The sequence below is a fragment of the Pongo pygmaeus genome, chromosome 3, assembly GCF_028885625.2.
Source record: "Pongo pygmaeus isolate AG05252 chromosome 3, NHGRI_mPonPyg2-v2.0_pri, whole genome shotgun sequence".
NCBI classification, from domain to species: Eukaryota; Metazoa; Chordata; class Mammalia; order Primates; family Hominidae; genus Pongo; species Pongo pygmaeus.
Genome location: NC_072376.2, coordinates 196049921 through 196074673, shown reverse-complemented (window position 1 = coordinate 196074673; position 24753 = coordinate 196049921). Strand labels below are relative to the sequence as shown.

At 37.3% G+C, this 24753-nt stretch overlaps 1 protein-coding gene across 17 annotated transcripts in view; it reads right to left on the bottom strand.

Moving 5' to 3' along the window:
• The window catches only part of TENM3 (teneurin transmembrane protein 3), a 651439-nt gene that overhangs the window by 110139 nt on the left and 516547 nt on the right, over positions 1-24753 (bottom strand). For all 17 annotated transcript variants that reach the window (XM_063664302.1, XM_063664304.1, XM_054484271.2 and 14 more), the window contains 6 exons: positions 19920-20134; positions 12401-12611; positions 11928-12029; positions 11552-11746; positions 10297-10497; positions 3477-3662 (listed from right to left, as the gene is read on the bottom strand). In XM_063664302.1, coding sequence (XP_063520372.1) covers positions 3477-3662; positions 10297-10497; positions 11552-11746; positions 11928-12029; positions 12401-12611; positions 19920-20134 — 1110 coding nt within the window. The remainder of the gene's footprint in view (positions 1-3476; positions 3663-10296; positions 10498-11551; positions 11747-11927; positions 12030-12400; positions 12612-19919; positions 20135-24753) is intronic.

Here is a 24753-nt window from a genome sequence, read left to right as displayed (position 1 = left end):
GTTTAATCATGTAACTTCTCTTTTTCTTTATTTATTAAAGGGCCTAATAATCATGAATGCTTTCTGGGGAGGAAAGGAGAAATATCTATTTTAATCACAATATTGCTAAAAGTAGACTTCTCCTTGTTTCATTTTCCATCTGCATGCATCACTAATCAAAGGGAAACCCAAGAAAGGAGGACTTGGGATGATGAACCTGCAGACGAATATGCCTAATTTTCTGAACACATGATTCATAATGAGAGGAAAATATGAATACTCTAATAAAAATATCAGAATAGAATCCTTTCAGGTACATAGGGTGTTCAGTGAACACTCCAAATTCATAACCTATTTTACTATCAAAATGCCTATGGTTTTATGAAAGCGTAGACAGAGTTTATGAAGACAGCAGGATGACTAATGAAGAATGTCCTTTGCTTTCTAGTGGGAACTTTTGTTTGCTTCTGTTTACTTTTTCCTCCATTTCTCTTTCAATTAACCTCCCTGTTTGGTATTCAATGAGATGGCACATAATATGGAGAAAGAAAAAAATTTTGCTGATTTATGAGCATTCTTTCATGAAGTGGCAGCTTCTTTCAGCCAGATGCATAAGGGTTGAAATGGAGAGGAAATGGAAGAACTGTAACCATCCCAAGTGAGAAAACACACCAGTTTCCTGGGTGTTTAATCCGTGGCTCACAAATGGCCCCTTAGGGCCACTTAGGGCCCTAACCAGGAAACTATATGGTGGGCATATACCCAGGTAGTAAGGAAACAGGGGAAAGCCAATTGGATCTTTGTATGCCAAAATTGGAAATAACTCATCTTATTAGTATAAAAGAGCAGAATGCTTTAAAGGTGCTCTACATCTTTTAAAAGGTTCACATCTAAGATTTATTTTTAAATGAAGCAGGTCCCTTATTTCCCACACCGTTAAAAGCAACAGAATACATTAAAATGATAGGAAATGGAATTGTTAAGAACTATTGCAGGGTTTATTAAATTGTAATACAAAGACCCACTGCTAACAAAAATCCTATTTGTTCCTAAACAACTAGAAATCTGTTCAAGAACAGCTCATCTATGGGAAACTATTATCCATGTAATAATACCAAGGCCACTGAGAACAACACTAAAATGATTTGTTGAATAACTATTGGTTGGTAAGTTAAATCCGCCTATGGATAACTTTTTGGTACATTTCCTGGTTTTCAAAGCTATACACATGTGTTTGTTGTACTTCCTAAGATACATACAGTCAGATCATAACTTTTCTCCCTCAGCTAGACTCATTTCTTCTGATGTATCGGGTATCGGGTGGTGGAGTCAAAAAGAATGAGGGAATATGATCAGAGGTATAGTTTTCCTGCCCTGCCTCTGGTATATAGGCATTCTGGGACCTGGGGCATGGAGCTGTTTGGTTATAGAGGTATTGCATTGTCCCTTGTATGGCCACAAAAAGATACACAAATCCTGCTCATCAACTTTCTTCTGCCTTAATGTAGTTCACATGAACAACCTGCTGCCACTGCCCTACAAAGTCTCTTTGGGAGGGGAAAGCCACATCAGTGGGGACAAGCCCTGTGCAAGCGCTATGACTGTGGGCACCTGTTGTTGATTTCAGGCAGGAAGCTCCAATGCAACAAGCGAAGCTCCAAGGATGTTGTGCAAGTAAGAGCTAACAGTGGGCCTGATCTGCAGGATTCTGGCGGGCTGGCCCTTAGCTGGCATCTGGAAATTTGGATGTTCCCTACACTGATAAGATTATTTTGTCCACACCTACTCTTCTTAGGAGAGTTGGAATTTTGGTGGTTGTGGCAGACAGAGGATACCTCCTGGAGAAGCCCCAATAAAAATCTTAGACTCTAAGTCAGGAAAGTCCAATCTTTAGGCTTATCTGGGCCACACTGGAAGAATAAAAATTGTCTTGGACCACACATAACATACATTAACACTAACAATAGCTGATGAGCTAAAAATTGCAAAAAAAACCTCATAATGTTTTAAGAAAGTTTATGAATTTGTGTTGGGCCTCATTCAAAGCTGTCCTGGGCTGCATACGGCCCACAGGCCACAGGTTGGACAAGCTTGCTCTAAGTCTTGAACAGGCTTCCCTGGGCAGAAATACTGCACACATGTCGATTCATTTCGCTGCTGGGAAAAGGAGGATGCTACAAGTGACCTCTCCCAGTGGGAGAGAAGGAAGATGGGAAGCCTGTGCATGGATTTCTGCAGACTCTGCCGGATGTGTCTTTTTTCTTTCTGGTCGTGATACATTACAGCCATGACACAACTACCTCCGGGTCCTGAGTTCTTCTTGAAGATCACCAGCGTGGGGGTGTGGTGGGACCCTTGAAACAGATGTCAAGGATGTCAATAAGATTAGAAAAAAACTTACATGAAGTGTATAATGACACACTTGTGACAATTTATAAGACGTATATGATTTCAATTTTCCCATGACAAAGTTCCCGGCTAACCAAATCCTGTGAGCAAAAAAGCAAAGTACATAATACTTACGGATGCACTGGAAGAAGAAATCTTTAAAAGATACTGACACTCCCCACAACAGATTTATCAAATTTCACCCTAGGGATGTAAAACAATGTGCAGAAATACTATACCACAAATTCTGAAATTTTGGTAGGACTGTGCCATTTATAATTAATATTGTGTACTTTCACTGAAGTGATATAGAAATTTATGACTTACTTTTGTTGTGTTTTTAAAATTAGACATTTTAATTTTAGTGACAAATGGTAAAAGCAATGACACCGAGTATCTTGAAAATATGATATATATATTTTGGATACTTTTGTATTTATGCTAAATATTGTTTATGTAGTAACATTTTGATCTGAAACATCTATCTGATGGTTTTATTTAACCTACAGATGTTCACAAATGTCATCATATATGAAAAAGTGTTAACTATACAGGTTTCTTTAAGAGCAGCGAGATTTGTGCATTTTATTCTACTTTATTTCTCACGATACCACAAAATGAAGTCATAATAAGTCAAACCTCTTTTGTAGAGACTCAAGATATGGACAAGTCTAAGCTGTGTGATTCTGGAAACTACACAGGCCAACAAGGCCATATATTTGAAAAAAAACTTAAAGCATTTTTTTCTAAAGTAGAAAATCTGCTATTAAGAAATGCAATGACAATATGGAACATCATGAAGTAATATTCGATAAAACTTCACTTATAAACAAATCATTAAGTCTGTTTTATGTGAGTCCATTTTTGTGGCCATCCCAAAAACCAATGAATAAAAAAGTTTATAGCTCATACTTGTGACAGCTGTTCTAAAAAGAACTGAATTGCCATTATAAAATGACAACCACATTTAAAAAATAATTTTGTGTTAAGAAAGACAAGTAAAAAATAATGTAAAGAAATAGGCTTTTTCCAAGTTGAAAACAGCCAACCGTCGGGGCTCTTCTCTGGGAGGAAGGGGACAGACAGACACAGATGTGCAGTAAGCCTACCGATAGTGCAGTGCTCTCCATTCCAGCCCTGGCTGCATTCACACTTGCCATCCTTGCAGGTCCCGTGCTCAGCACAGCGGGGGTGGCAGGCTCTCTGATTACACGCTGGGCCCGTCCAGCCTTCTTCACAGCGACACGTCCCCCCCATGCAAACGCCGTGGGAGCCACAGTCCACAGAACATATTTCTGTGTGGGAGGAAGAGGAAGCAAAACAGGAGAGAAGAGTGGCGGGAGGGAGAAGGGGAATTAATAAGCAGTGCTCCATCTTCCACTCAAATTTGTTCAAGGGAAACACAAAATCATCAAAAAGAAATCAAAAGTATTTGTATGCTAAGTAAATTTCAGCACTGACTACTAGGAAATGATCAATGGTGGAACTCTACGTCTTTACTCATCATTTAATTTTACGTGCTGCTCTAATCATGCAGAAAATACACATGACAATTGTTAGAAATAATTTCTTTATATATACAGTACTTCATATAGAAAACATTACATATAGAGAGGGTGGTCATATTTATATACACCTATCACCAAGAAAACATGTCCCCACACCCCCACCCCCAAATTAATGAAATATTTCAGCATCTCAGCATCTCAGGTATCTGACAGGACTTGGATTTCATACATATGGCAAGAATTTGAAAAGGGGTTATTTCTAATGCCACATTTCAATGTTTTAAATATTCAGAAGCTTTCCCTGAGGGGAATCTACTTTAGTAAATTATTAACTTGCTTCTGACACAGACAGGCATGTAAAAAGAAACTGTTTCTCCTATTCAGTAAATTGGTCCTGTTGACACATACAAATTTCTTAGTCCACAGTACAAAACCAGTTTAATAATACATATAATTGACTCTCCTTTGAAAAACAAGGTTTTTCAATTCCTAGAATTACTGAAAAGAGCACAAGTGACCAAATGACTTCAAATGTTATAATACCAGGTTAGGTCTTTGAAGAGAATTCAGATGTATAAGAAAAAAAAATTTAAGCTTTCTTAAAAGCCTTATTTAACTAGTTCCAATTGAGAGACAGGGAGAGGCAAAGGTAAAAGAAACTTTGAAGTTTATTTCATTTTTACATATAAGGTTAAAGTTAGCTATAGTTTTTTTCCCCTAAAATTCTAAGACTATTGATTAGTTTTGGTTTTCTTACAAAAATAAAGCACTGAACAATAAAAACCTAAAATCATTTCTAACAAACAGAAAATGCACTAAACCTTTTTTTGATGAAAAAATAGTAGCTGTTTATGTAGTCACATGTTCTGTTTTCCCTATTCATTCCCCAAATAACATTTCTCAGACATGTGATTCTCTATCTCACAGGCTAAACACCTTATCAAGGCACTATGAGAGTTGTAATATTTTTTACAAACAACACCCAGGGCTATTAACTGGAAGAGGGTAGCACACAGGTTTTTTCATGCAATATTTTCTATCTCCTTTGAATTAAATTTTTGATTAAGAGATCCAAGATAGTTTGATTAACTTCAGAGCAACACAACATCAACCCAGCTCCAGAAGTGAGAGGGTTCTTTCTGAGGTACCCTTTTTATTCAATCTAATCAATTTTTCATTAGGGTGATGGTGTTTATCAGCATTTAGCACACTAGCTTTGAGCAAGGTGTGTCAATTTTTGTAATGAACTTATTAATTAGAGTTAATTTAATTGAAGTGGAATTGAAGGGCTAATTAATAAACAAACTGCTGATGAAGATAGAGGAAAGCTCTGTTGCTTTCAAACCTATAAACTTTCAGATGGAAATAATTCATTTCTTCTCTTTCAGCAGCTTAACCAAATGTTTCTTCGGGTGTAAAGTCTACTCTCTTATTGAATTTAGATATCTGAAGGTCATTTCCACAACAAAAGAGGTAGTGAGTAAAGTGTTTTCCTTTAGGATTCATTTAGAAATTCAGAATTATACTGCTTGTAAACTTTAAGCCACAAATGTAAATCAACAGAGCTTTTATAAGCTTTAAATGAGATAACCAGATAAATTTGAGATACACAAGACCAGATATTTTAACAGCGTGATTGGAAGCATATTTGAGATCTTTACTATTAATTCTAAGTAAGTTTTCTGTCTTTCTGCAGCTAATAGCAAAGTTTCATAAAGATTTTTTCTATACTTATAATTACTTTCTTCAAAAAATAGAGTATTGTATTCATTATGCTACTCTATTTATTGAGAGTTAAATATATGTGAAGTTTCTTTTTTGCATTGAGGATATCAAGATGAATAGGATAAAGATCTCTGCTCACTATGATTAAACAGTCATTTAGTACACAGGTAAAAGTAGATTTTCTTTTTTTTTTTTTTTTTTTTTTTAGTAGGAGAAAAGAGAGTTTAATTATGCACGTCTATACAATGGATTACTAAAATTAATTGGGATATTTATTCTAAGATAATTATATTACTGGTTGGAGTACAAATCAGTACAACCACTTTGGAAAAAAAAATGCATACCATATAACCCAGCAGATCCACTGCTATGTGTAAACACCACAGATATGCATATATATAATCACTAAAAGACATTATAAAAATGTTCCTAACTGCTGTAGAGTATTTATATTAGCCCAAACTGGAAACAATCCAAATATCCAAACATCATAGATTGGATCAATAAACTGCAGAATAAACATGCTATTGGAATATCATACCCCAATTAAAATGAGTAAACTAACAACATAGATGAATTTCACAAACACGATGTTGAGTAAAAGAAGTTGGACATAAAAAATATAATATAAAAAGTAGATTTTCAACTACCAAAATAATTACAGTAGCATGAAAAAAATTCAGTCTAAATATGTAAAATAATGATATGTGATTTTTGGCAGCCAATTTAATCTTTCAATTAACATTTATATGTATATTTTCCAATTCATAGCAGTATCATCTTATGAAGAGGGCTGAATTAACTTTTGAGTTATTTAGTATCAGTTACAAACTACCCTTTATAAAATAATTCAGGTAATATACTATAATAACTTTATATGAAAAAAGGGGCTACTGTGCTTGTTCCTTTCCGACTTGGATAATTGTAGGAAGCAAATCTGAATGACGGTATTTCAAGCAAGTAATATTCTACAGCTAGCCTTAATATGCCTGTTTTACTGATGGGGGCAGAAGAGACCTAAACCAAGTAGCTTTACTATAGAAGTAATTATCTCTATAACATTTAACTGGATATTTTTTGTGGAAAGGGTTTTTTAGTGTAGGTAAAAACTCAACAGAAAACACTAAATGCTTCTTTTATATGTAAATTACATGTAATTACAAAATATATTTTACGAATAGAGGACAAAACAAGTTAACATGGTATTTAAAATAATAGCAGTCCCTCATGCTGGATAAGTGCTGGTTGGTGGTAATACCCTCAAACTCTTGAGTAAGACATTCCAGGCTCTCTCTAATCCAGATCCCAATTTGTGTTTTTACTCTTATTTATTCTATGCATGTTATTTGCTCTAGCAGATGTGAATTTTCTCACCAAAGTTTCTGGTTCCTCAAGCTATCCAGACGTGTATGGGCCAAAAGATGAGGGAGAATGAATAAAACAGGAAGGAAGGGAAGAAGAGAAGGAGGAAGGAAGGAAGGAAGGAGAGATAAGAGAGGGAGAGAAGGAGGAAGAAAACTCATACAAAAATCAAAATGGGAAGGAGAACTCAGGATGGAAACTTGTCTCTAAGTAGTATATGAGTTCAACAGAAAATTTTCATCAATATAATACATTAGCTGATAGGAAACATTTGTTGGTCTGGGCTTCCAGGATTCAATCTGTAGTAGGTAAAGAGTAGCAGATAAATCTGTCATGCTGATACTGACTCATAAGGCAGCAGAGATGTCACCCAAGCTTCTCAAAAGGCCAGGGAACAGCAATTTGTAAAAATTACTAGCCTTTTTACTTCTTGCTAAAAATAAAGATGTGAATTAGCTTATTAGCACAAGATTTCATGTAGTTTTATGCCATTAGATTGTACTAATAGAGGAAACAATTTGCATTTCATAACTTTCACATTTGGGGAACCATGTCCAATCACTACTTTAATGTGGAAGCTCCTCCGAATTGATGAGAAATTAAGTATGACAAACTACAATTAGCCTTTAGAATACTTCTACCATAGTAACTACTATCACCACCCTCTACTACGTCTATTAATGGTTAACACTTACGAGCACTTACTGTCTAAGGTGCTATTCTAAGTGCTTTTCACATACTAGCTCATTTAAGCCTTACCTCAACTGTATAAAGTAGTCCTGTAGTTATCTCCATTTTACATATAAAGAAACAGAGGCACAGAGATATTAAATAAATTGCCCAACGTCATATTGCTAGTGAATGGCCAGTCCAAAATTTTTTTTTTTTTTTTTTTGTGACGGGGCCAGTCCAAAATTTGAACCCAGGCAGTTCAGTGTCTGAGTTCTGGTTCTCAGCCACTTACTGTTAAACAGGCTTAGAGAAGGGGGCAATCAGTGTGGGCAGGAAAGTAGATAGACCCCTTCACTGAAGCCAAGACTTATGTTTAATCTAAGCAGGATGTTTTCATTCACTCAACACTGCTAGTAAAATCCATTTTCTTTCTCGTTTCTTCTGGTTGTCCTTCCTCCTCTATCATCGTCCTCTTCCTCCTCCACTTCTCTCTTCCCTGCTTCTCTTTCTCATTTTTCCTCTTCTTTTGATGAACTGTGTAGTTTTGCTTAGTTTGAGTTTCCAAACGGAATTCATCTCTTTTCTATTTCTCACTTCTCTTCCATTGCCTCCCTACGTCCCGCCTCTTCAATCAGCCTCCCCCTTTCCCAACTTTCTTGCTTCATTCAGGGACATTAACATTAGCACCAATTTTCCTTGCTTCATTCTTACAGCTCTTCTCAACATGCGTCTCTATTGTGTTTTTTTCAGCAGGTCCTGTCTGCTTTTCCTTTCAAATGTCCCTCAGATTTATCTTTTTTATTTCTACTGACTCCCAACGAATTCATGCTTTCATCACCCCACGCTTGTGGGAAAGTCCTCCAGCTTGTCTCTTCGCCATCAAAGTCTCACAATTCATGCTGTCTGACTTATTATCTACAGGATAGTTTTCCAAAAACAATACTCTCATTGTCTTAGTGGGCAAATTATTGCTATTGGTAAATCCTCCATTGTCTAAAACTATCATTTCTAATCTGTACTCCCCATAATTGGGCCCAATCCAATTTTTTTGCCTCCAAATACTTTTCACTGTCCCTTGAATATAATGATATTTCTCACAATTGCATCTTCGCTAATCTTTTATTTAAATTACTTGGAACCAGAAGTGATTTGGATTTTAAACTTTTTCAGATGTTATAATATTTGCAGAATAAATACCACCGGAGCATCCCTAATCTGAAAATACAAAATCTGAAATGCTGCAATGAGCGTTTCCTTCGAGCATCATGTTGGTGCTCAAAAAGGTTTGAATTTTGGAGCATTTTGACTTTCAGATTAGGGATGTTCTATGGTAGGGATGATGGTGGTGGAAGCTATCTTTAGAATTTATTATCAGCCAAGCTTTGTACTAAGTATGTTATATATATTATTCCAAGTAATTCCCACAGCGTCTTTGTGAAGAGTGTCCCACGATTTTACAGATGGGTAAACTGAGGCATATAGTAATTTGCCTAAGGTCACATAGCTCTTAAGGAGTACAGATTGGCTATGAATCCACACATCTGATTTCACAGTCCATGCTCTTAAGTACTTTCTAATACTGTTCACCTAGCCAAAAATTACACCCTTACCCAGACTACCACCATCATTAAATAAAGAACTGTTAATACAAGTCTCCTTGAAAACTTTGAATACTCATTAAGTTAGAATCACTCCTCTGAATGTCCACTGAATTTAGCATAATATTCCATGTAACACTCAATATAGTATTAAACTAGAATGTATTGATTTAGAATTTTTCATATGTATTCATCTTATCTCCCTAAATAAACTGTAATCTTCCACACTAGAATGGCATCTTCTCAAACCGTAACTTATGACTCATGGAATTAGCTCATGAGTTGCAACCAACATTTGAAAAAAATAAAATAGACTTGAAAAAAAATCAGCATGTATCACTTTGTAAAATGTTTATTTCAATTATGTGAGTATGTGCAGGTATACTTATACTAGGTCATAATGTAAAAATGTATTTAAGATGATAGTTCAAGGTCAAAAAATTAGAAAGCCATTGTTCTAGAGGGCAGACACGATTTGTTAAGTCTTTTATTCTCACAGGGTCTATCACAATGCCACACACATAGTAAGTGCTCAATAACAACTTGGCTGATTGAATGAAATTACCTTGTACTATTTCTATTATAACCGTATTATGATTAAAAACTCAGTGATGAACCATTTATTCATATCATAATATCTATACATGTATACTCTTTACTGTGATCATGTTTAGCCTTATATTGTCAAACGATTTTTTAAAATTGAGCCTTCCCTGTTTACAAGATAATGTGCTTAAATCCCCAAGCTATACTTAAGATTTTAGAGGGTTAGTTTTGGTTAGTAGTTCCATAAATTGAGAGTTAAGAAGATATGGTATCTTATGCAAATGAAGATGAGTCTTCCCCATAATACTAAAGGCAAAATTTTAGTGACAAATTGGCTAAGCCTGGTTCCTTCTTTTTTATAAGGCAACTACATATCATTACTTTTAATATTTATTTCCATAAAGAATCAACTTACTAAAATTTGTATTAGGTTTAAAAAGGGAGTTTTAAAAATTAAAATATCATCTTTAGCTAAACTGTATTAAGCAACTCGATTGTACTGCATTTATTAACCTCACCGTTTGAGCAGTCTGGGCCAGTCCAATTAGGGTCACATGTGCAGGAGCCACTTTCTTGAAGATATGTTCCGTGACCAGAGCACTGATCTGGACACATGGTCTTCAGTATTTCACAATTGCTACCTCCCCATCCTGGACTGCAATGACATTCCCCATGGATACACACACCATGATTAGAACACCCAGGGTCTAGACAGTCAGCTGGTGTAAAGAAAAGAACAATTTTATTAAATCCAGAAGATATCATAGTGCATGCAGAAAAAAGAATTAAATCCTAATCTAATTTATATGAACATTTTGGATAATCAAATATTTATCTACCATTTTCAAGAACTTGTTTCTGAAAATGCAAAGAATTATAATACAATAAAGCATTAAGAACCAGCCTAATGCCATGTAGGTAATTGAGACTCTTGCAAGGATTTGTAATTTTCCTGAATTACACACATAGGCTCTTGAGGTTTCAGACTATTGCTCTCTGTTCTGCCTAATCACAGAGTAATAAGTATTGCCTTCTCTATAACAAAATCTGTGACCACTGAGTACTGACAGCTGTATGGGATCCTCACACTGTTTGAGGAATAAATGAGTTGTATACTCTCTATCCTTCTTAATTCACTTTAATGTGCTTTAGATGACGAGATTTAATTTAGCAATTTGACTCAATAAAACTTTACACTTGTAGGGTCAATGGCCTGAAAATTTAATTCCAGAGACTTAATTGCATTACTTTTTGTGTGCAGATCAATAAAATCAATTTGATTGAAGAACGGAAATGGTGCTTTTTTTGCTTTCTGAAAAAACAATTCACCTGCACTTTACAGTATGGTATCCACAGCTATGGAACAAATCCATGATGCCATACTTCTTTTCAGTAGCATATTATGTGTACTATTCTGTCTTTCTAGAGATGTCAAAATGCCAGATTTAGAAGCTGGCATCAATGTAAAAAACTATAAAAAGAAAAATAAAATCAACAGTCCGCTGTTAGTTTCAAGGCACAAAGGTTTGCTTGCTTTCTCAGAGTGAAGAAAAGGAACGATTCACACTGCTGAAAAAGAGCAAAGGGGCCCTTTGGTGCTTGTTCTTTTTATTAGTTAAAATGTTAGGAAAACAATGCATTCATAAATATGGATTTTTCAAAATTGCTTTCAAAAGGAAGTGTATAAAGAGATCTGCCCAACTAAAGATTACAGATACAATCTGTTTCTTTATGAAGATAACAACAGACTTCTGTAAATATTGACATGTTTACCTTCTTCACAATTTTCTCCTTTGTATCCCGAGTTGCAAGCACAAGAGCCCATGATACAAATCCCACGACCCCCACACTGTGGGTCAATACACTGGGTAGTCGGCACATCACACTCGGTGCCCTTCCAGCCGCTGAAACAGAGGCAGCGGCCCTTGGAGTACTGCCCGTTGCCACTACATAACACTGGACAGGCCGCTGTGAAACAAGACACGACAGAAGAATTACAGCCACATTTTCCACCGAGCTTCCGAAAGAAAAGACACATCGCTGGAACAAGCAATATGCCAGTTTCCCCCCGCTTTCTTTCCTGTCTCGGTAGTTTTCGGAATCACTTGTGTTTCTACAGCTTATTTATATTGGCTTAAGAAAAACATACCTCTTGAACAATCCGGACCCAGAAATCCTGGAAAACAATGGCAAGTTCCAGAAACGCACTCTCCATTTCCATGGCAATTTCGGGGACATTCCACCACAGACTCTGAAGAAAAAGGAAAGAAGGAACACTTGTTGCATAGCCTGCCTCTTGCGAAAGATACACGGTATCACTTTGATCTTCGTTTATGCTAGATAATTTGAGTAGTAAAGCAAAGCCCTGTCACTTCAAATGCAGATTTTCAAAGTGTTTCATGACGTATCCTCCTCTCCCAAGGTAATTCCAGATAATATTTTCTCCCAGTGCTTCACAGTTTGTTACATATTTCCAAATAAAGGTTTAAAAATAATTCTCACATTTTACCTGGGCTTTAACACCCTAGGAATTACCCCAAATTGGTACAGATAATTTAGTTTTTATTAAACACGGCGTTCAGGCTGTAGCCTGGACAATGCTGCTTTGAAGACTATTCTTACCTATAACAATGGTATTAAAAGACACCTGCTCTGCATTTTTCCCATCATTATAAAAAGCCAGATGCCAGATTCCAGAATCCAAGTACTGGATAAAGCCGGCCTCATGAAGGCTGACGGATCTCGCCTGCCGCCCGGCTCTCTCCGTCTCAAGCAGGCTCCGCTGCTCTCTGGCAATCAGCCTGCTGCCATCCAGGAGCTCCACGAAGTCATACTAGGGGGAGGACGAGGAAAAATAGAAATATAAAGGGTGGCTGCTTCTCTCTTTTTTTTTTTTTCTTCAAGCTGTCTTCCTTTGCTCTAACAAATACAATGTTAGAAAGAAGTTCCTGACAGGTCCAAATAGTAGACGTCTCCTATGCATAGCATTTACAAGGACGCAAACTACCCGCCACACAGGGCTGGATTCAAACATCAGGGACCATTTTTTTCCCTTATTGGGCAATATGGTTTCCAAATTTATTTAATTCTACTGACTGATCAAAAGTTGGATGAGTTTAGGCGGTTTGGGGATACAAACATAAAATCTATATGAACTGACATTTCCAATCCAGCAGGCTTATTTTTAATGCATTAATTTCATAATTGATATATAATAGTCATACATATTTTGAGTGCCCTCCCAGCCTCTGGTATCATTCTACTCCTTCTTTTTTTTTAATTTTATTTTATTATACTTTAAGTTCTGGGGTACATGTGCAGAATGTGCTGGTTTGTTACACAGGTATACACGTGCCACGGTGGTTTGCTGCACCCATCAACCCGTCATCTACATTAGGTATTTCTCCTAATGCTATCCCTCCCCTAGCCCCTGACGCCCTCAGAGGCCCTGGGGTGATGTTCCCCTCCCTGTGTCCATGTGTTCTCATTGTTCAACTCCCATTTATGAGTGAGAACATGCGGCGTTTGGTTTTCTGTTCTTGTGTTAGTTTGCTGAGAACCATCATTCTCCTCTTTCTGCTCATTCACCTTTTTAGCTCCCACACATAAGCAAGAACATGCGGTATTTGACTTTCTGTGCCTGGCTTATTTCACTTCACACAATAACCTCCAGTTCCATCCATGTTGCCAGCAACCTTGTTTTAATTAGACCACAAGATAACCCTGTACGGTCTTCTCTGATTTAACATTCTCGTAGCAACAACTACTGCTGAATCCTTACTCTGCTGGTTCCTCACAGGAACCCTCATAGGAAGGCTTTCACATTTGCACTTTACAGAGGAAGGAATCTGAATCCTGAGGAGCTGTAGCAGGCTCTCAGACATCTGGTAATGGTGGGGTTGGCTTGTGAACTCAAGAGCACTTTGCTCCAAGTGGGGTCATTTCTCCCACCCTACTCCACCTCTCTTGTGACCCTGATGTGACCATCTCAAGCACCATGGAGAACGCCATGGGCTTTACTTAGTTATTGTGAGATTAAAGACATGTAACAAGATGCCTTTACATCTTTGATCTAAACAGTTAAACAATGGAGAGGTTCTGAAAGGACGGCAGTAACAGTAAATGTGCCTGATTATTCTTATGAATGGGTCATCATCACTAAACCTAAGTTTTGTTTTAGTAAAATTAGACATGAACATTGGTGACTGGAGAGTTTAAAAAAGAATTAAAAATATAAAATGTGATTGTTAATATAGTGGGGTAAAATTTTGTAACTAGAAATAATACAGGGAATTTGAAAGACACTGAAAAGACTTTCCAATGTAGTTTCAAGAAGTTTTTTGGATAACAATTGTTAAAAGTAGAGTGATTCAGTGTCTATAGAATGTTACCTAGTTTCATTCTATTCCTGAAGTGTGTTTATGGTGAAACATATGCCATAGTACTATATATAAATAATTATTATAATACTGCATATAAAAATCATATATATTCTACTTTCTGATAGATTTCTTAAATGGAATTTCATCAGAGGCCTGTTCAAGAAAAAGATTATATGAATCTCTTAATCCAATCAAACTGGAATAAAATCAGTTGTTGGAATTTCCGAGAATCACAGTAAAATAGATTGCCATTTTACTGATCATAGACCTCTACTGTTAATATTGGAGAGAACTTAGAATATCTAATTCAGTTTCTGACTTACTAAAATTTTTATTTATAAGTAAAACCTTTTTTTGTTCTTTTGTGTAGTTTCATTAGAACAGAATTCAGCTGTGAGAAATATATAAAAACAGTATAACCTGATCAGCAGTCAAAAACATTTATTTTCATTTGTACCTTAAAAGGATGAAAATACTGACTGGTGTGGATACACGACCTACAAAAATTTGACTGGAATTCTATTCTAGAATTATCAGAGGAAAATTAATTCAGCAGTTTTGAATGGCGACTCTGTTTCAAATAAGCCATTCACTTCCTCATCAGGTTTAAATATTTACACATTTGCACGGCAAAGAGACAAGAAAAAGTTTCTTTTTATGACCCAAGCATATAAACATTTTTCTTCCCTAACATTAAACACAGTAACTGAAAAAGTGAAAGGGAGGAATTTTGAGTTTTAGCTGGTCTTTCAAGGCAAAAGCACAACCATCACCTTTATCACAGAAATAACCATTCACATCACACTGTGAACAATAGCATGAGGCCAGCGTAGCAGGCATGATGGTGGGGAGGAGGAGCTGACAGGTTTTGAGTATCTACCCAGTTCTAGGTTCATCTGCAGAAGCGTTTCACACATGAATTCAGGAGGTGATTCAAATACCTAAAAAAAAGTTCCCTACTTTAACACCAAAACCATCTGTGCCAAAAATTACCAAATTACAAGGAATGAAAATACTTAATAATCTTTGTTCTTAGGGCATAAAGTGGTCACTTAAGGGCAAATGTGAGTTTTGCTTTGTAATACTTCTAAGATGGAGACACAGATATATTTTTGGGGAGAAGAGGAGTCTTAGGACCTTATGCTCTTTTTAGGAAGAAATTCCTGGGGCTAACTCTTCCATTGCACTACTCCGCAGGGCCCGCCATGAGACAAAGCTTATACCTGATAAAGGTTTCATATAAAGTGAGACAATTTTAGTGTGAAAGCTCGGTTTAAAGGTCATTTTCTTATGATTTAATATTACCAAATATACACGCTTTAAAAATCCTCATTTAAAGTTGCTTTACTGCCCGGCCGCCCCGTCTGGGAAGTGAGGAGCGCCTCTGCCCTGCCGCCCCGTCTGGGAGGTGAGGAGCGCCGCTGCCCGGCCGCCCCGTCTGGGAAGTGAGGAGCGCCTCTGCCCGGCCGCCCCGTCTGGGAGGAAGTGAGGAGCGCCTCTGCCCGGCCGCCCCGTCTGGCAGGTGAGGGGCGCCTCTGCCCGGCCGCCCTGTCTGGGAAGTGAGGAGCGCCTCTGCCCGGCCGCCCCCTCTGGGAGGTGAGGAGCGCCTCTGCCCGGCTGCCCCGTCTGGAGGGTGTACCCAAAAGCTCCGAAGAGACAGCGACCATCGGGAGCAGGCCATGAGGATGATGGCGGTTTTGTTGAAGAGAAGGGGGGGAAGTGTGGGGAAAGGAAGGAGAGATCAGATTGTTGCTGTGTCTGTGTAGAAAGAGGTGGGCATAGGAGACTCCATTTTGTTCTGACTAGGAGAAATTCTTCTGCCTTGGGATGCTGTTGATCTATGGCCTTTCCCCCAGTCCCGTGCTCTCTGAAACATGTGCTGTGTCAACTCAGGGTTAAATGGATTAAGGGCGTGCAAGATGTGCTTTGTTAAACAGATGCTTGAAGGCAGCATGCTCTTTAAGAGTCATCACCACTCCCTAATCTCAAGTACCCAGGGGCACAAACACTGCAGAAGGCCGCAGGGACCTCTGCCTAGGAAAACCAGAGACCTTTGTTCATGTGTTTATCTCCTGACCTCTCCACTATTATCCTATGACCCTGCCACATCCCCCTCTCCGAGAAACACCCAAGAATGATCAATAAATACTTCATAAAAAAAAAAAATCATTACTCAAAAGAAAAAAAAATACAAATAAAGTTGCTTTAAACTACAATGTATTAACAAGTCGTCTTTTGGAAAATCAATAGAAGAAAAGTTTGTCCATGTTTATTGTATTTATGCTGATTATCTAATAGTCCATTTAAAAACAAATAGATTTTGTTTCAGTTATCTTGGTAGTTCACTTCTGAACAGTTAAGATTATATGTTTAACTCAATTCTGTTACTAAAACGATGAGTTCTTAGAATCTATGAATACTTAACTGTGTCCTTGCATCAACTCTTTGGTAGTGGCACAGTCTTGCTGTAATTGGAATACAGAGAATAAAGAGATTTTACAGATCATCTGATCCAACTCTTTCATTTTACCAATGGACACTAAGGCTCAGAGAAGGGACGCTGCAAGGTCACAAAGTGAAAAGGTGGTAAGGGTATGCTTAGAACTCAGGCTTCCAACTCCTATTCGACAAGAGCCTTGGTGTGAATGCACTAAGATGCTACAGTATACTTCACCATAGGGCTGTGCATTGCCTCCTGAGGCCACTAACTGACTAGGAGAATGAACTGGCATCAGGGAGAAGAGAGCCCACTGATTCCTTGGCAACAATCAAACGGGCAGTTTTACAAAGGATCACAAAGACTGTGAAAGCTCAAGCAACTATTCTGAATGACTGGCCAATTTTAATTATTTCAGGTTGATTTATTTAATGTTTCCCAGAAACAGAGAAATGTTCAATTTGGGCTGCTTTATGGAATATTTCATGTTTAAACACTGAACTCAGAAACAGTTGTTTGCTCTGCTGATCTTCAATAAACCACAGGAAGAAACTATAATAACCATGAAGCTTAAGAAAATGCATAACCTACTTAAACACATATATTGTGGTAGAAAAGAAAAGGGGATATCACATGTATTGTGTTTAAATACTAGAAGGATTATGAGAAAACCTGAAACTGCACCTTTCATTTCTCTAATCTTAAATGTTATATACAACTTGCAGAGTCAACTAAATCTTTAAATAAACCTTTCAAGTACACAACACAATAGACAATTCTTATCTGAAATTATTTTCTAGAATTTGTAAGTTACATGTTCACTATTGTGCTCAGCTTAGAGGTATATTTCTTGAATTATACACAAATAATCACATATGTGGTTTCAGTGGAAAAATATTTTTTCATATTTCACTGGACAATTGCTATAAATCCAATTTGTCTACTATAATTGAAGTTATAGAGGACTTCCACTTAAGAAAATCTGTTTTTTTTTTTTTTTTCCTAGACAGAGTTTTGCTCCTTTCATCCAGGCTGGAGTGCAATGTCATCATTTCTCGCTCACTGCAACCTTCACCTCCAGGGTTCAAGCAATTCTCCTGCCTCAGCCTCCCGAGTAGCTGGGATTACAGGTGTGCACCACCACATTCGGCTAGTTTTGTATTTTTAGTAGAGACGGGGTTTCACCATGTTGGTCAGGCTGTTCTGGAACTCCTGACCTTAAGTGATCCACCCACCTCGGCCTCCTGGTGCTGGGATTACAGGCGTAAGCCACCGTGCCCTGCCTTAAGTAAATCTGGTTATTATATCCTAGTCAGTGTCACCTATAAGATGAACTGGAGTCAAACCTAAAATTTAAAATAGTCCAGACTGGCTGGGTGTGGTGGCTCATGCCTGTAATCCCAGCACTTTGGGAGGCCGAGGAGGGCGGATCACCTGAGGTTGTGAGTTCGGGACCAGCTTGACCAACATGGAGAAACCCTATGTTTACTAAAAATACAAAATTAGCTGGGCGTGGTGGCGCATGCCTGTAATCCCAGCTACTCAGAAGGCTGAGGCTGGAGAATCACTTGAACCTGGGAGGCGGAGGTTGTGGCGAGCCGAGATCATGCCATTGCACTCCAGCCTGGGCAACAAGAGCAAAACTCCATCTCAAACAATAAAATAAAATAGCCCAGACGTGGTGGCTCATGCCTGTAATCCCAGTCCTTTGGGAAGGTGGGCGGATTGCTTGAGCCTCGGAGTTCAAGCCCAGCCTGGGCAACATGGTGAAACCACATCTCTACAAAAAATACAAAAATTAGCTGGGGGCGGTGACACGCATCTGTAGTCCCAGCTACCCAGGAGGCTGAGGTGGAAGGATCACCTAAGTAAGCCAAGGAGGTTGAGGCTACAGTGAGGTAAGATTGTGCCATTGCACTCCAGCCTGGAAGACGGAGTGAGACCCTGTCTCAAACAAAAAACAAAACAAACAAAAACCAAAACCCTAACAAACAAACAAAAACATAAAATTTAAAATTGGCCATTGGTACATTATAAGAAGTATACAATGCACAAGGATCAAATTTACTTTAATAATATAGATATTAAAAATATTAAATAGGAAAAATGAATACACTAAAGCCTGATATTCAGAAATTTCACAGCCATAAAATTAATATATGTATATGAACTAAATCCACAATTACATTAGAAAAAGCATGTTGAAATCTTACTCATCTTTCTTTAAAGATATAATTTCTTTATTAACATGTGATAATGTTTCTTCATAATTTATGCTCCTAGGTTATAGAAAAAGTATTTCTCACAAAATTATACGATATAAAGCATACATGAAAACTCTCCAGTCCTTATTTTATAAATCACACTAAATCAGCATGAAATTCTCTGGGTAAATAAACTGATTACTGAATATAACTTTAGGCTCATCCTACTGTCAATTTTAATTAATCAACCATTACATTTTTGATATTCCTCTATGTACTAACGTAATAGTTGATCTTGGGGAAAGTCTCAGTTCCAATTTTATGGTAGGTAATTTAAATAACTTCTCTTGGAGATGATGAAACCTATATTAAGCGACAATTTCCAGTTTACATACTATGACCTGGTACTGTATTAGATTATGAAAAAGGCTGTGGAACTGACAGTAGTTCTCCATCTGTGATTGCTGTTGTGAGGGACTTTTTATGCAAGGGAAACGACTTTAAAGTTCTTTGATATTAAGGATATCTGAATTGTTTTGTGTACCACACTAATATGATCATACTTGGTTATCTCTGAAAGCTCTTTTGCCTCTTTATCTCAGCGTTGATCATTTTAGATGAGGAACAGCACCTGAGTTGATAAAGCTCATGTCATCATATTTATGTTGATGTTCCCATCATTTCTCTACTAAGAGTACATCTGGCATAAACTAAAAAAATACATTTTCAACAGAATGAATACATGTTGGAGATGAATATGTTATGCATCTATTACATGAAAGGAATAAGATCATCAGAAATTATCATAGAATCTTTGTAAAACACTTGGAAAATCCATTGTGTTTTACTGGGTGCTCAGATGATGCTCAATATTCATTAAGTTACTCACAAAATTCAGTACATTTTAAACAGTCAAATCATGAAGAAAATATTGTTGTTCCCACTACTGATTCAAAAACCTCAGAACAAGTAACCTACATTCAAAATTCTTTCTACTGTAGAAAGTCAATTCAAAAGTCGTCAAACAGTTAACCAAACAGCTGAGCTTAAGAAAGAGAATAATTTCAAAAAATGCAACTAGCAGTTTTTATTTTGTTGATAAGAAAGCCTACTCTTACCTGAGTATGGGAAGGCGGTAAGCCTTTTCGGCCATATACTCCAATCAATGCATCCTTCTGAAGAGAGATATTGAATTTAAGAAACTGTGGCTGATCAATGAAGAGCTGTGATCTCCAGAAGATCCCGGGAGGAACCTCTTGAATTGCTCTTCGGCCAATATCAAGTTCTCCGGAATCTATGGTGTTATTTTCTTGCGTAAATCCACCTAATTTTCCTGAATGTAAGAGATCCATTGATGAAGAACAAAATTTTTTTTAAAAAACAGAACAAAAAAGGTTTTTAAACTTTTTGAAAAAGTTATTTTTACTAAATGCTCAAGCCATTTCATCTTCTGATAAATTACTTTCATAAAATTTGCACTTTAAAAGCTTCCACTATTAGATACTGGTGTTTTACTAATTCTGATTTAGCTCGTAAGATATTTAAGTTAAAATCCTTTTGACTTCCTCCAAGGTATGCCTACTACTAAAGCTGTTTTCACACCTACAGTCTTTCTGTTCACTTGAAACATAACTATCTTACAAATTATGTGTCTTGTTATTTCTTGGGAGAGATTAGGTCTGGTACTTATCAGTCATTCTAAACATACTATAACACTGCAAAGTATAAATTAAGGCAGAATGGATTACGGAGATTTCTAAATCAATCCTTAAGCAAACAATAAAACGAATCAATGGCTCGGATGCATGTAGTTCTATCTAAATGATATACTAGGATGAATGAAAAACATCAGATGTTGGCAGAGAGAGAGAGAAGGGGTACTTGGGGCATTGTGAGGGGAAAGGAAGGAGGGGTAAGCTTAAGTGCTCACATAGCTTTTGTGTAGGCTGTTATAACTTTTCCTCTTTCTTTTGACCCTCATTTCAAACTCACTTGTAGTCTTAGTGGACATACTGTGTTACTTCTGACCACACTGATCTTTGATGCATAGGAACAAAACCTCTTTTCTCCCCGGATCCCTGCCACCTGTTAAGAGATACCATCTCTTCTCTTCCTGCATGGCCTCCTTCTAGAAAACAGATCCAAGACTCCTCTTTTTGGTAAGGTGTTCCCCTTTTCCCTCTTTGCCAAGGTTCTTTCTCAGTTCTTCTGATGCGGGTCACGACAGAATTTCTGCAATTTGCCATGAGTGGAAATATAACTACATTGTCTCTCATGCAGATGGGTCCAGAAGGCTGAGGAACAGAATGGAACTGGGCAAATTATCTTCTGTCAATTCAGCCCTTTTACACTGATAACAACCAGAGGGTGAGGGGTGAGGATCACTTGAGCTCAGGAGTTAAAGTCCAGCCTGGGCAACATAGTGAGACCCCGTCTCTTAAAAAAAAACTGATAACAAAGTTGACTTACCACCAACTTTGTCTTTTTTTAAAAAAACATTAAACTGTTAATTCAAAATGTAGAGGATGTGATTTTAAGTCTGAGAGCTGTAAGCTATCTCATCTTAGTGATAAGGGAGACAGTCTTCTAACTATCTGTGAAGAGTTATTAGTTTAACACTGAGTTTATATTTACTGAGTGTCTGCTAGCGGCAGCACCGTAGGTGACTTAAAAAAAGAAATATAAACCAAAGAGTAGAATCTTAGAGATTATCTAGACTTCCATAGCTTCTGCCATCAAGTAGTAATCACCTGGGTGGGGAGACAACACCTACAAACTGATAAATTAAGTGAGACTCTAAAGCAACATATGAGTAGGGGTCAGAGAAAGGCACTATCACTGCAGGCTGGAGGTTGAAAGATTTCACAGGAGTTAAGTTTGGCGGTAAACATTGAGGAACAGGTAGGATAAGGTTTCTGAGCTGGGATAAACATCGCTATCACAAGCATGGCCGTGGAACTAGTCAGGTGTTAGGTTGGTGCTCAGCAGAGAAATCCATCTGGCCAGAAAAGAAGATAAAGAAAACTCGTTTTGGAGTCAGACAAACCTAGGTTTGAATCCTGGCTCTGCCAACAATTAGCTGTGTGATCTTAAGGAAGATACTAAACCTCATTTAGAAAATGGGGAGAGTAACATAATGATTGCACCGTTACAAGGATTCCACGAGGTTTGGTGCATCGAGTGCAAGCTGCAGCATCTGGCTCTCAGGAGGTATTGAATGGGTTTGTCGTGGGAGGGATGCGGGATAAGGTTGGGAAGGGAAGTGGCATCCGTCTGTGGAGGGCCTTCAATACCAGGTTAAAGAATATGGTCTTTATACTTTATGCTAGTGATTTTTCGTATTTTCACTCTATCAAGAGTATTATTACACCCTTTTCCCTGAAGATGTATATATTTACTAGTATTCTGTTACTGTGCATGTCATTTATGGTATGTTTTTAAAACAGATACTGGAAGACTGATGATGGGTAAATTGCATTTCGATGCCTCAAACACACTTATTCTTGTGTGGTGGTGGGGTGTGTGTATATAATCAAGAGAAACAGAATTGAAGATTACTAAGGAACATGACCTGCAATCACAGACCCAGTTTATGGCCTATAGGATCTGAAGCAATTCACAAAAAACTCACACTTAACAGATAAATGTGAGGTTTGAGGGAGAGCACATCACTAGCAAATGTTAGAATTGCTTTCCACCTGGACTACTGCATCCTACATGACACACGTGCCATCAGTTTTCACAACTATAACTAAATGGAGACAGCTATAACTAAATGGAGACCCATTAAAGGTTCTGAGCAGGCTAGAGGTGAAATGAAATCACTGTTTCAAGAGCATGACTGTGCAGTAACTGTGGGAAGCCTGGAAACAAAGAGATGAGTGAGGACACAGTTGCAATAACCCAGGTATGAGGCAGAAGAGGGTTGTACAAGAAAACTCAATAAAAAGGCATTATTTATAATCTCCCTTCCTCTCTTCTTTCCCAGTGTTCACAATAATAGTAGCTATCAGGTCTATTTTTCTTGAACCAATTCAGTAATATAAAATGATCTAAGGAATAAAATTTCCAAATTGAGTTATAGTAATCAATATAATTTTCCCACACATCAACTCTTAGATTATAAACTGTAGATCATTCATAGGATTCAAAGTATTTATTTTACAGTAGTAATACTTGTTCATTTCAGCAAAATTAGAACATACAGTTAAATAAAAAGAGAAAATATATATATATAATGCTACCACGCAGAGATTATTTTGCTTTCTAGCTAAACAGACGTCTTGCTTTACTCAGAAATTTTTAATTATCTGAGACCAATTTCTACTTTTCATTTAGGAAGCTTCTGCAAAGGAACCTACATTTGTCATCAAGGAGCTTTTATTGAGAAGATTTAGGGGAGAAGGAAATGGAACTAATCTTCACTGAGAACCTACAATATGACAGGTAGTTTCACCCAAGAGGTTGGTATCATTTTGAGATGAGGAAACTAAGGCTCAGAGAAGTAAATGATGTGGCCAAAGTGAGTGATGGAGTCAAGACTGAAATCAAGGTCTGCGGAATTCCAAAACCATCTGTTGTATGTAATCCTCAATAAAATCTTTGCTTTTTATTAAAACAAAAATATTATTTTAAATTATTAAGTTTTAAATTTATTTGTCTATTTCATATAAAATCAGACATATTAAGTCACTGAACCACCCTAGAGAATACACTTACAATATCAGGACATAAAGTTTATACTTATTTTTATAAGTTTTATATTGATAAAACTTAAAAAACTGACATGGAAGGCCGGGCGTGGTGGCTCACACCTGTAATCCCAGCACTTTGGGAGGCTGAGGTGGGCGGATCACGAGGTCAGGAGATCGAGACCATCCTGGCTAACACGGCGAAACCCGATCTCTGCTAAAAATACAAAAAATTAGCCAGGTGTGGTAGCGGGCGCCTGTAGTCCCAGCTACTCGGGAGGCTGAGGCAGGAGAATGGCATGAACCTGGGAGGCAGAGCTTGCAGTGAGCCGAGATCGTGCCACTGCACGCTAGCCTGGGCGACAGAGTGAGACTCCATCTCACAAAAACAAAAACAAAAACAAAACAAAAAAACGTGACATGAATACTATAACATAATACTCTATGTTATAATTCATAATAAGTTCCTCATAAGTTTTTGTCTTTTGGTTGACTTCTACATGAAACTAATTTTAAAGTACTGAGTAGAGTAGCTGTTCTCTTCCCCTCTAAGATGTTAGTATACATATCATATTTTAATATGAATATAGTTTATATTTAGACTTATTCATCAAGTTTATACATTTCTAAGGCTATGATACTTGATTGTCATTAACAAGTTCGATCTACTATCTGAAGCATACATAATTTAATCTACTCTCTTGGGTTGACCCTATTGCTGCTATTAATGGTTTTCTGAGTTTTAATAGCATACCTGTGCTTTAGGAACTGGTAAGCATAAATTCATAAACTGCTGCTAATTTCAGAATTTTTTTCCAAAACATTATGTTTACCCAAGAGCATTAGCTGTGGTAATGGTAACCAAGTTCTGATTTCTAGGGTCTCCAGTTTCACTATGTCAAAGCCATTTAATAAGCTAGGTATTCTTGTCTTGTTGCTTTCTCCACAAATTCATTTTGAGGGGTTAAAATCTTTCTCACAGAAATGATATGTGAATACATTGTTGTGTCGGGAAGTATATCTATTTATCCTATTAGTCCCATACATCGGTAATTTAACAGGTGGCTCTTTTCCAGAAAAAGAGGGTTCTTCATTTCTAAAACAAAAGATCCAAGATTGGTAGAGTGTGCTTGAATGGGATAGCAATTGTGATGATTTTTTTCCTCCCGTAATGAAAAAATACCTAATTAATCATAACACCACAGAATCTTTGAGTTCTAGTACCCGTGGGGATCATCTCGTCCAGGGGTCTTTAAACCAG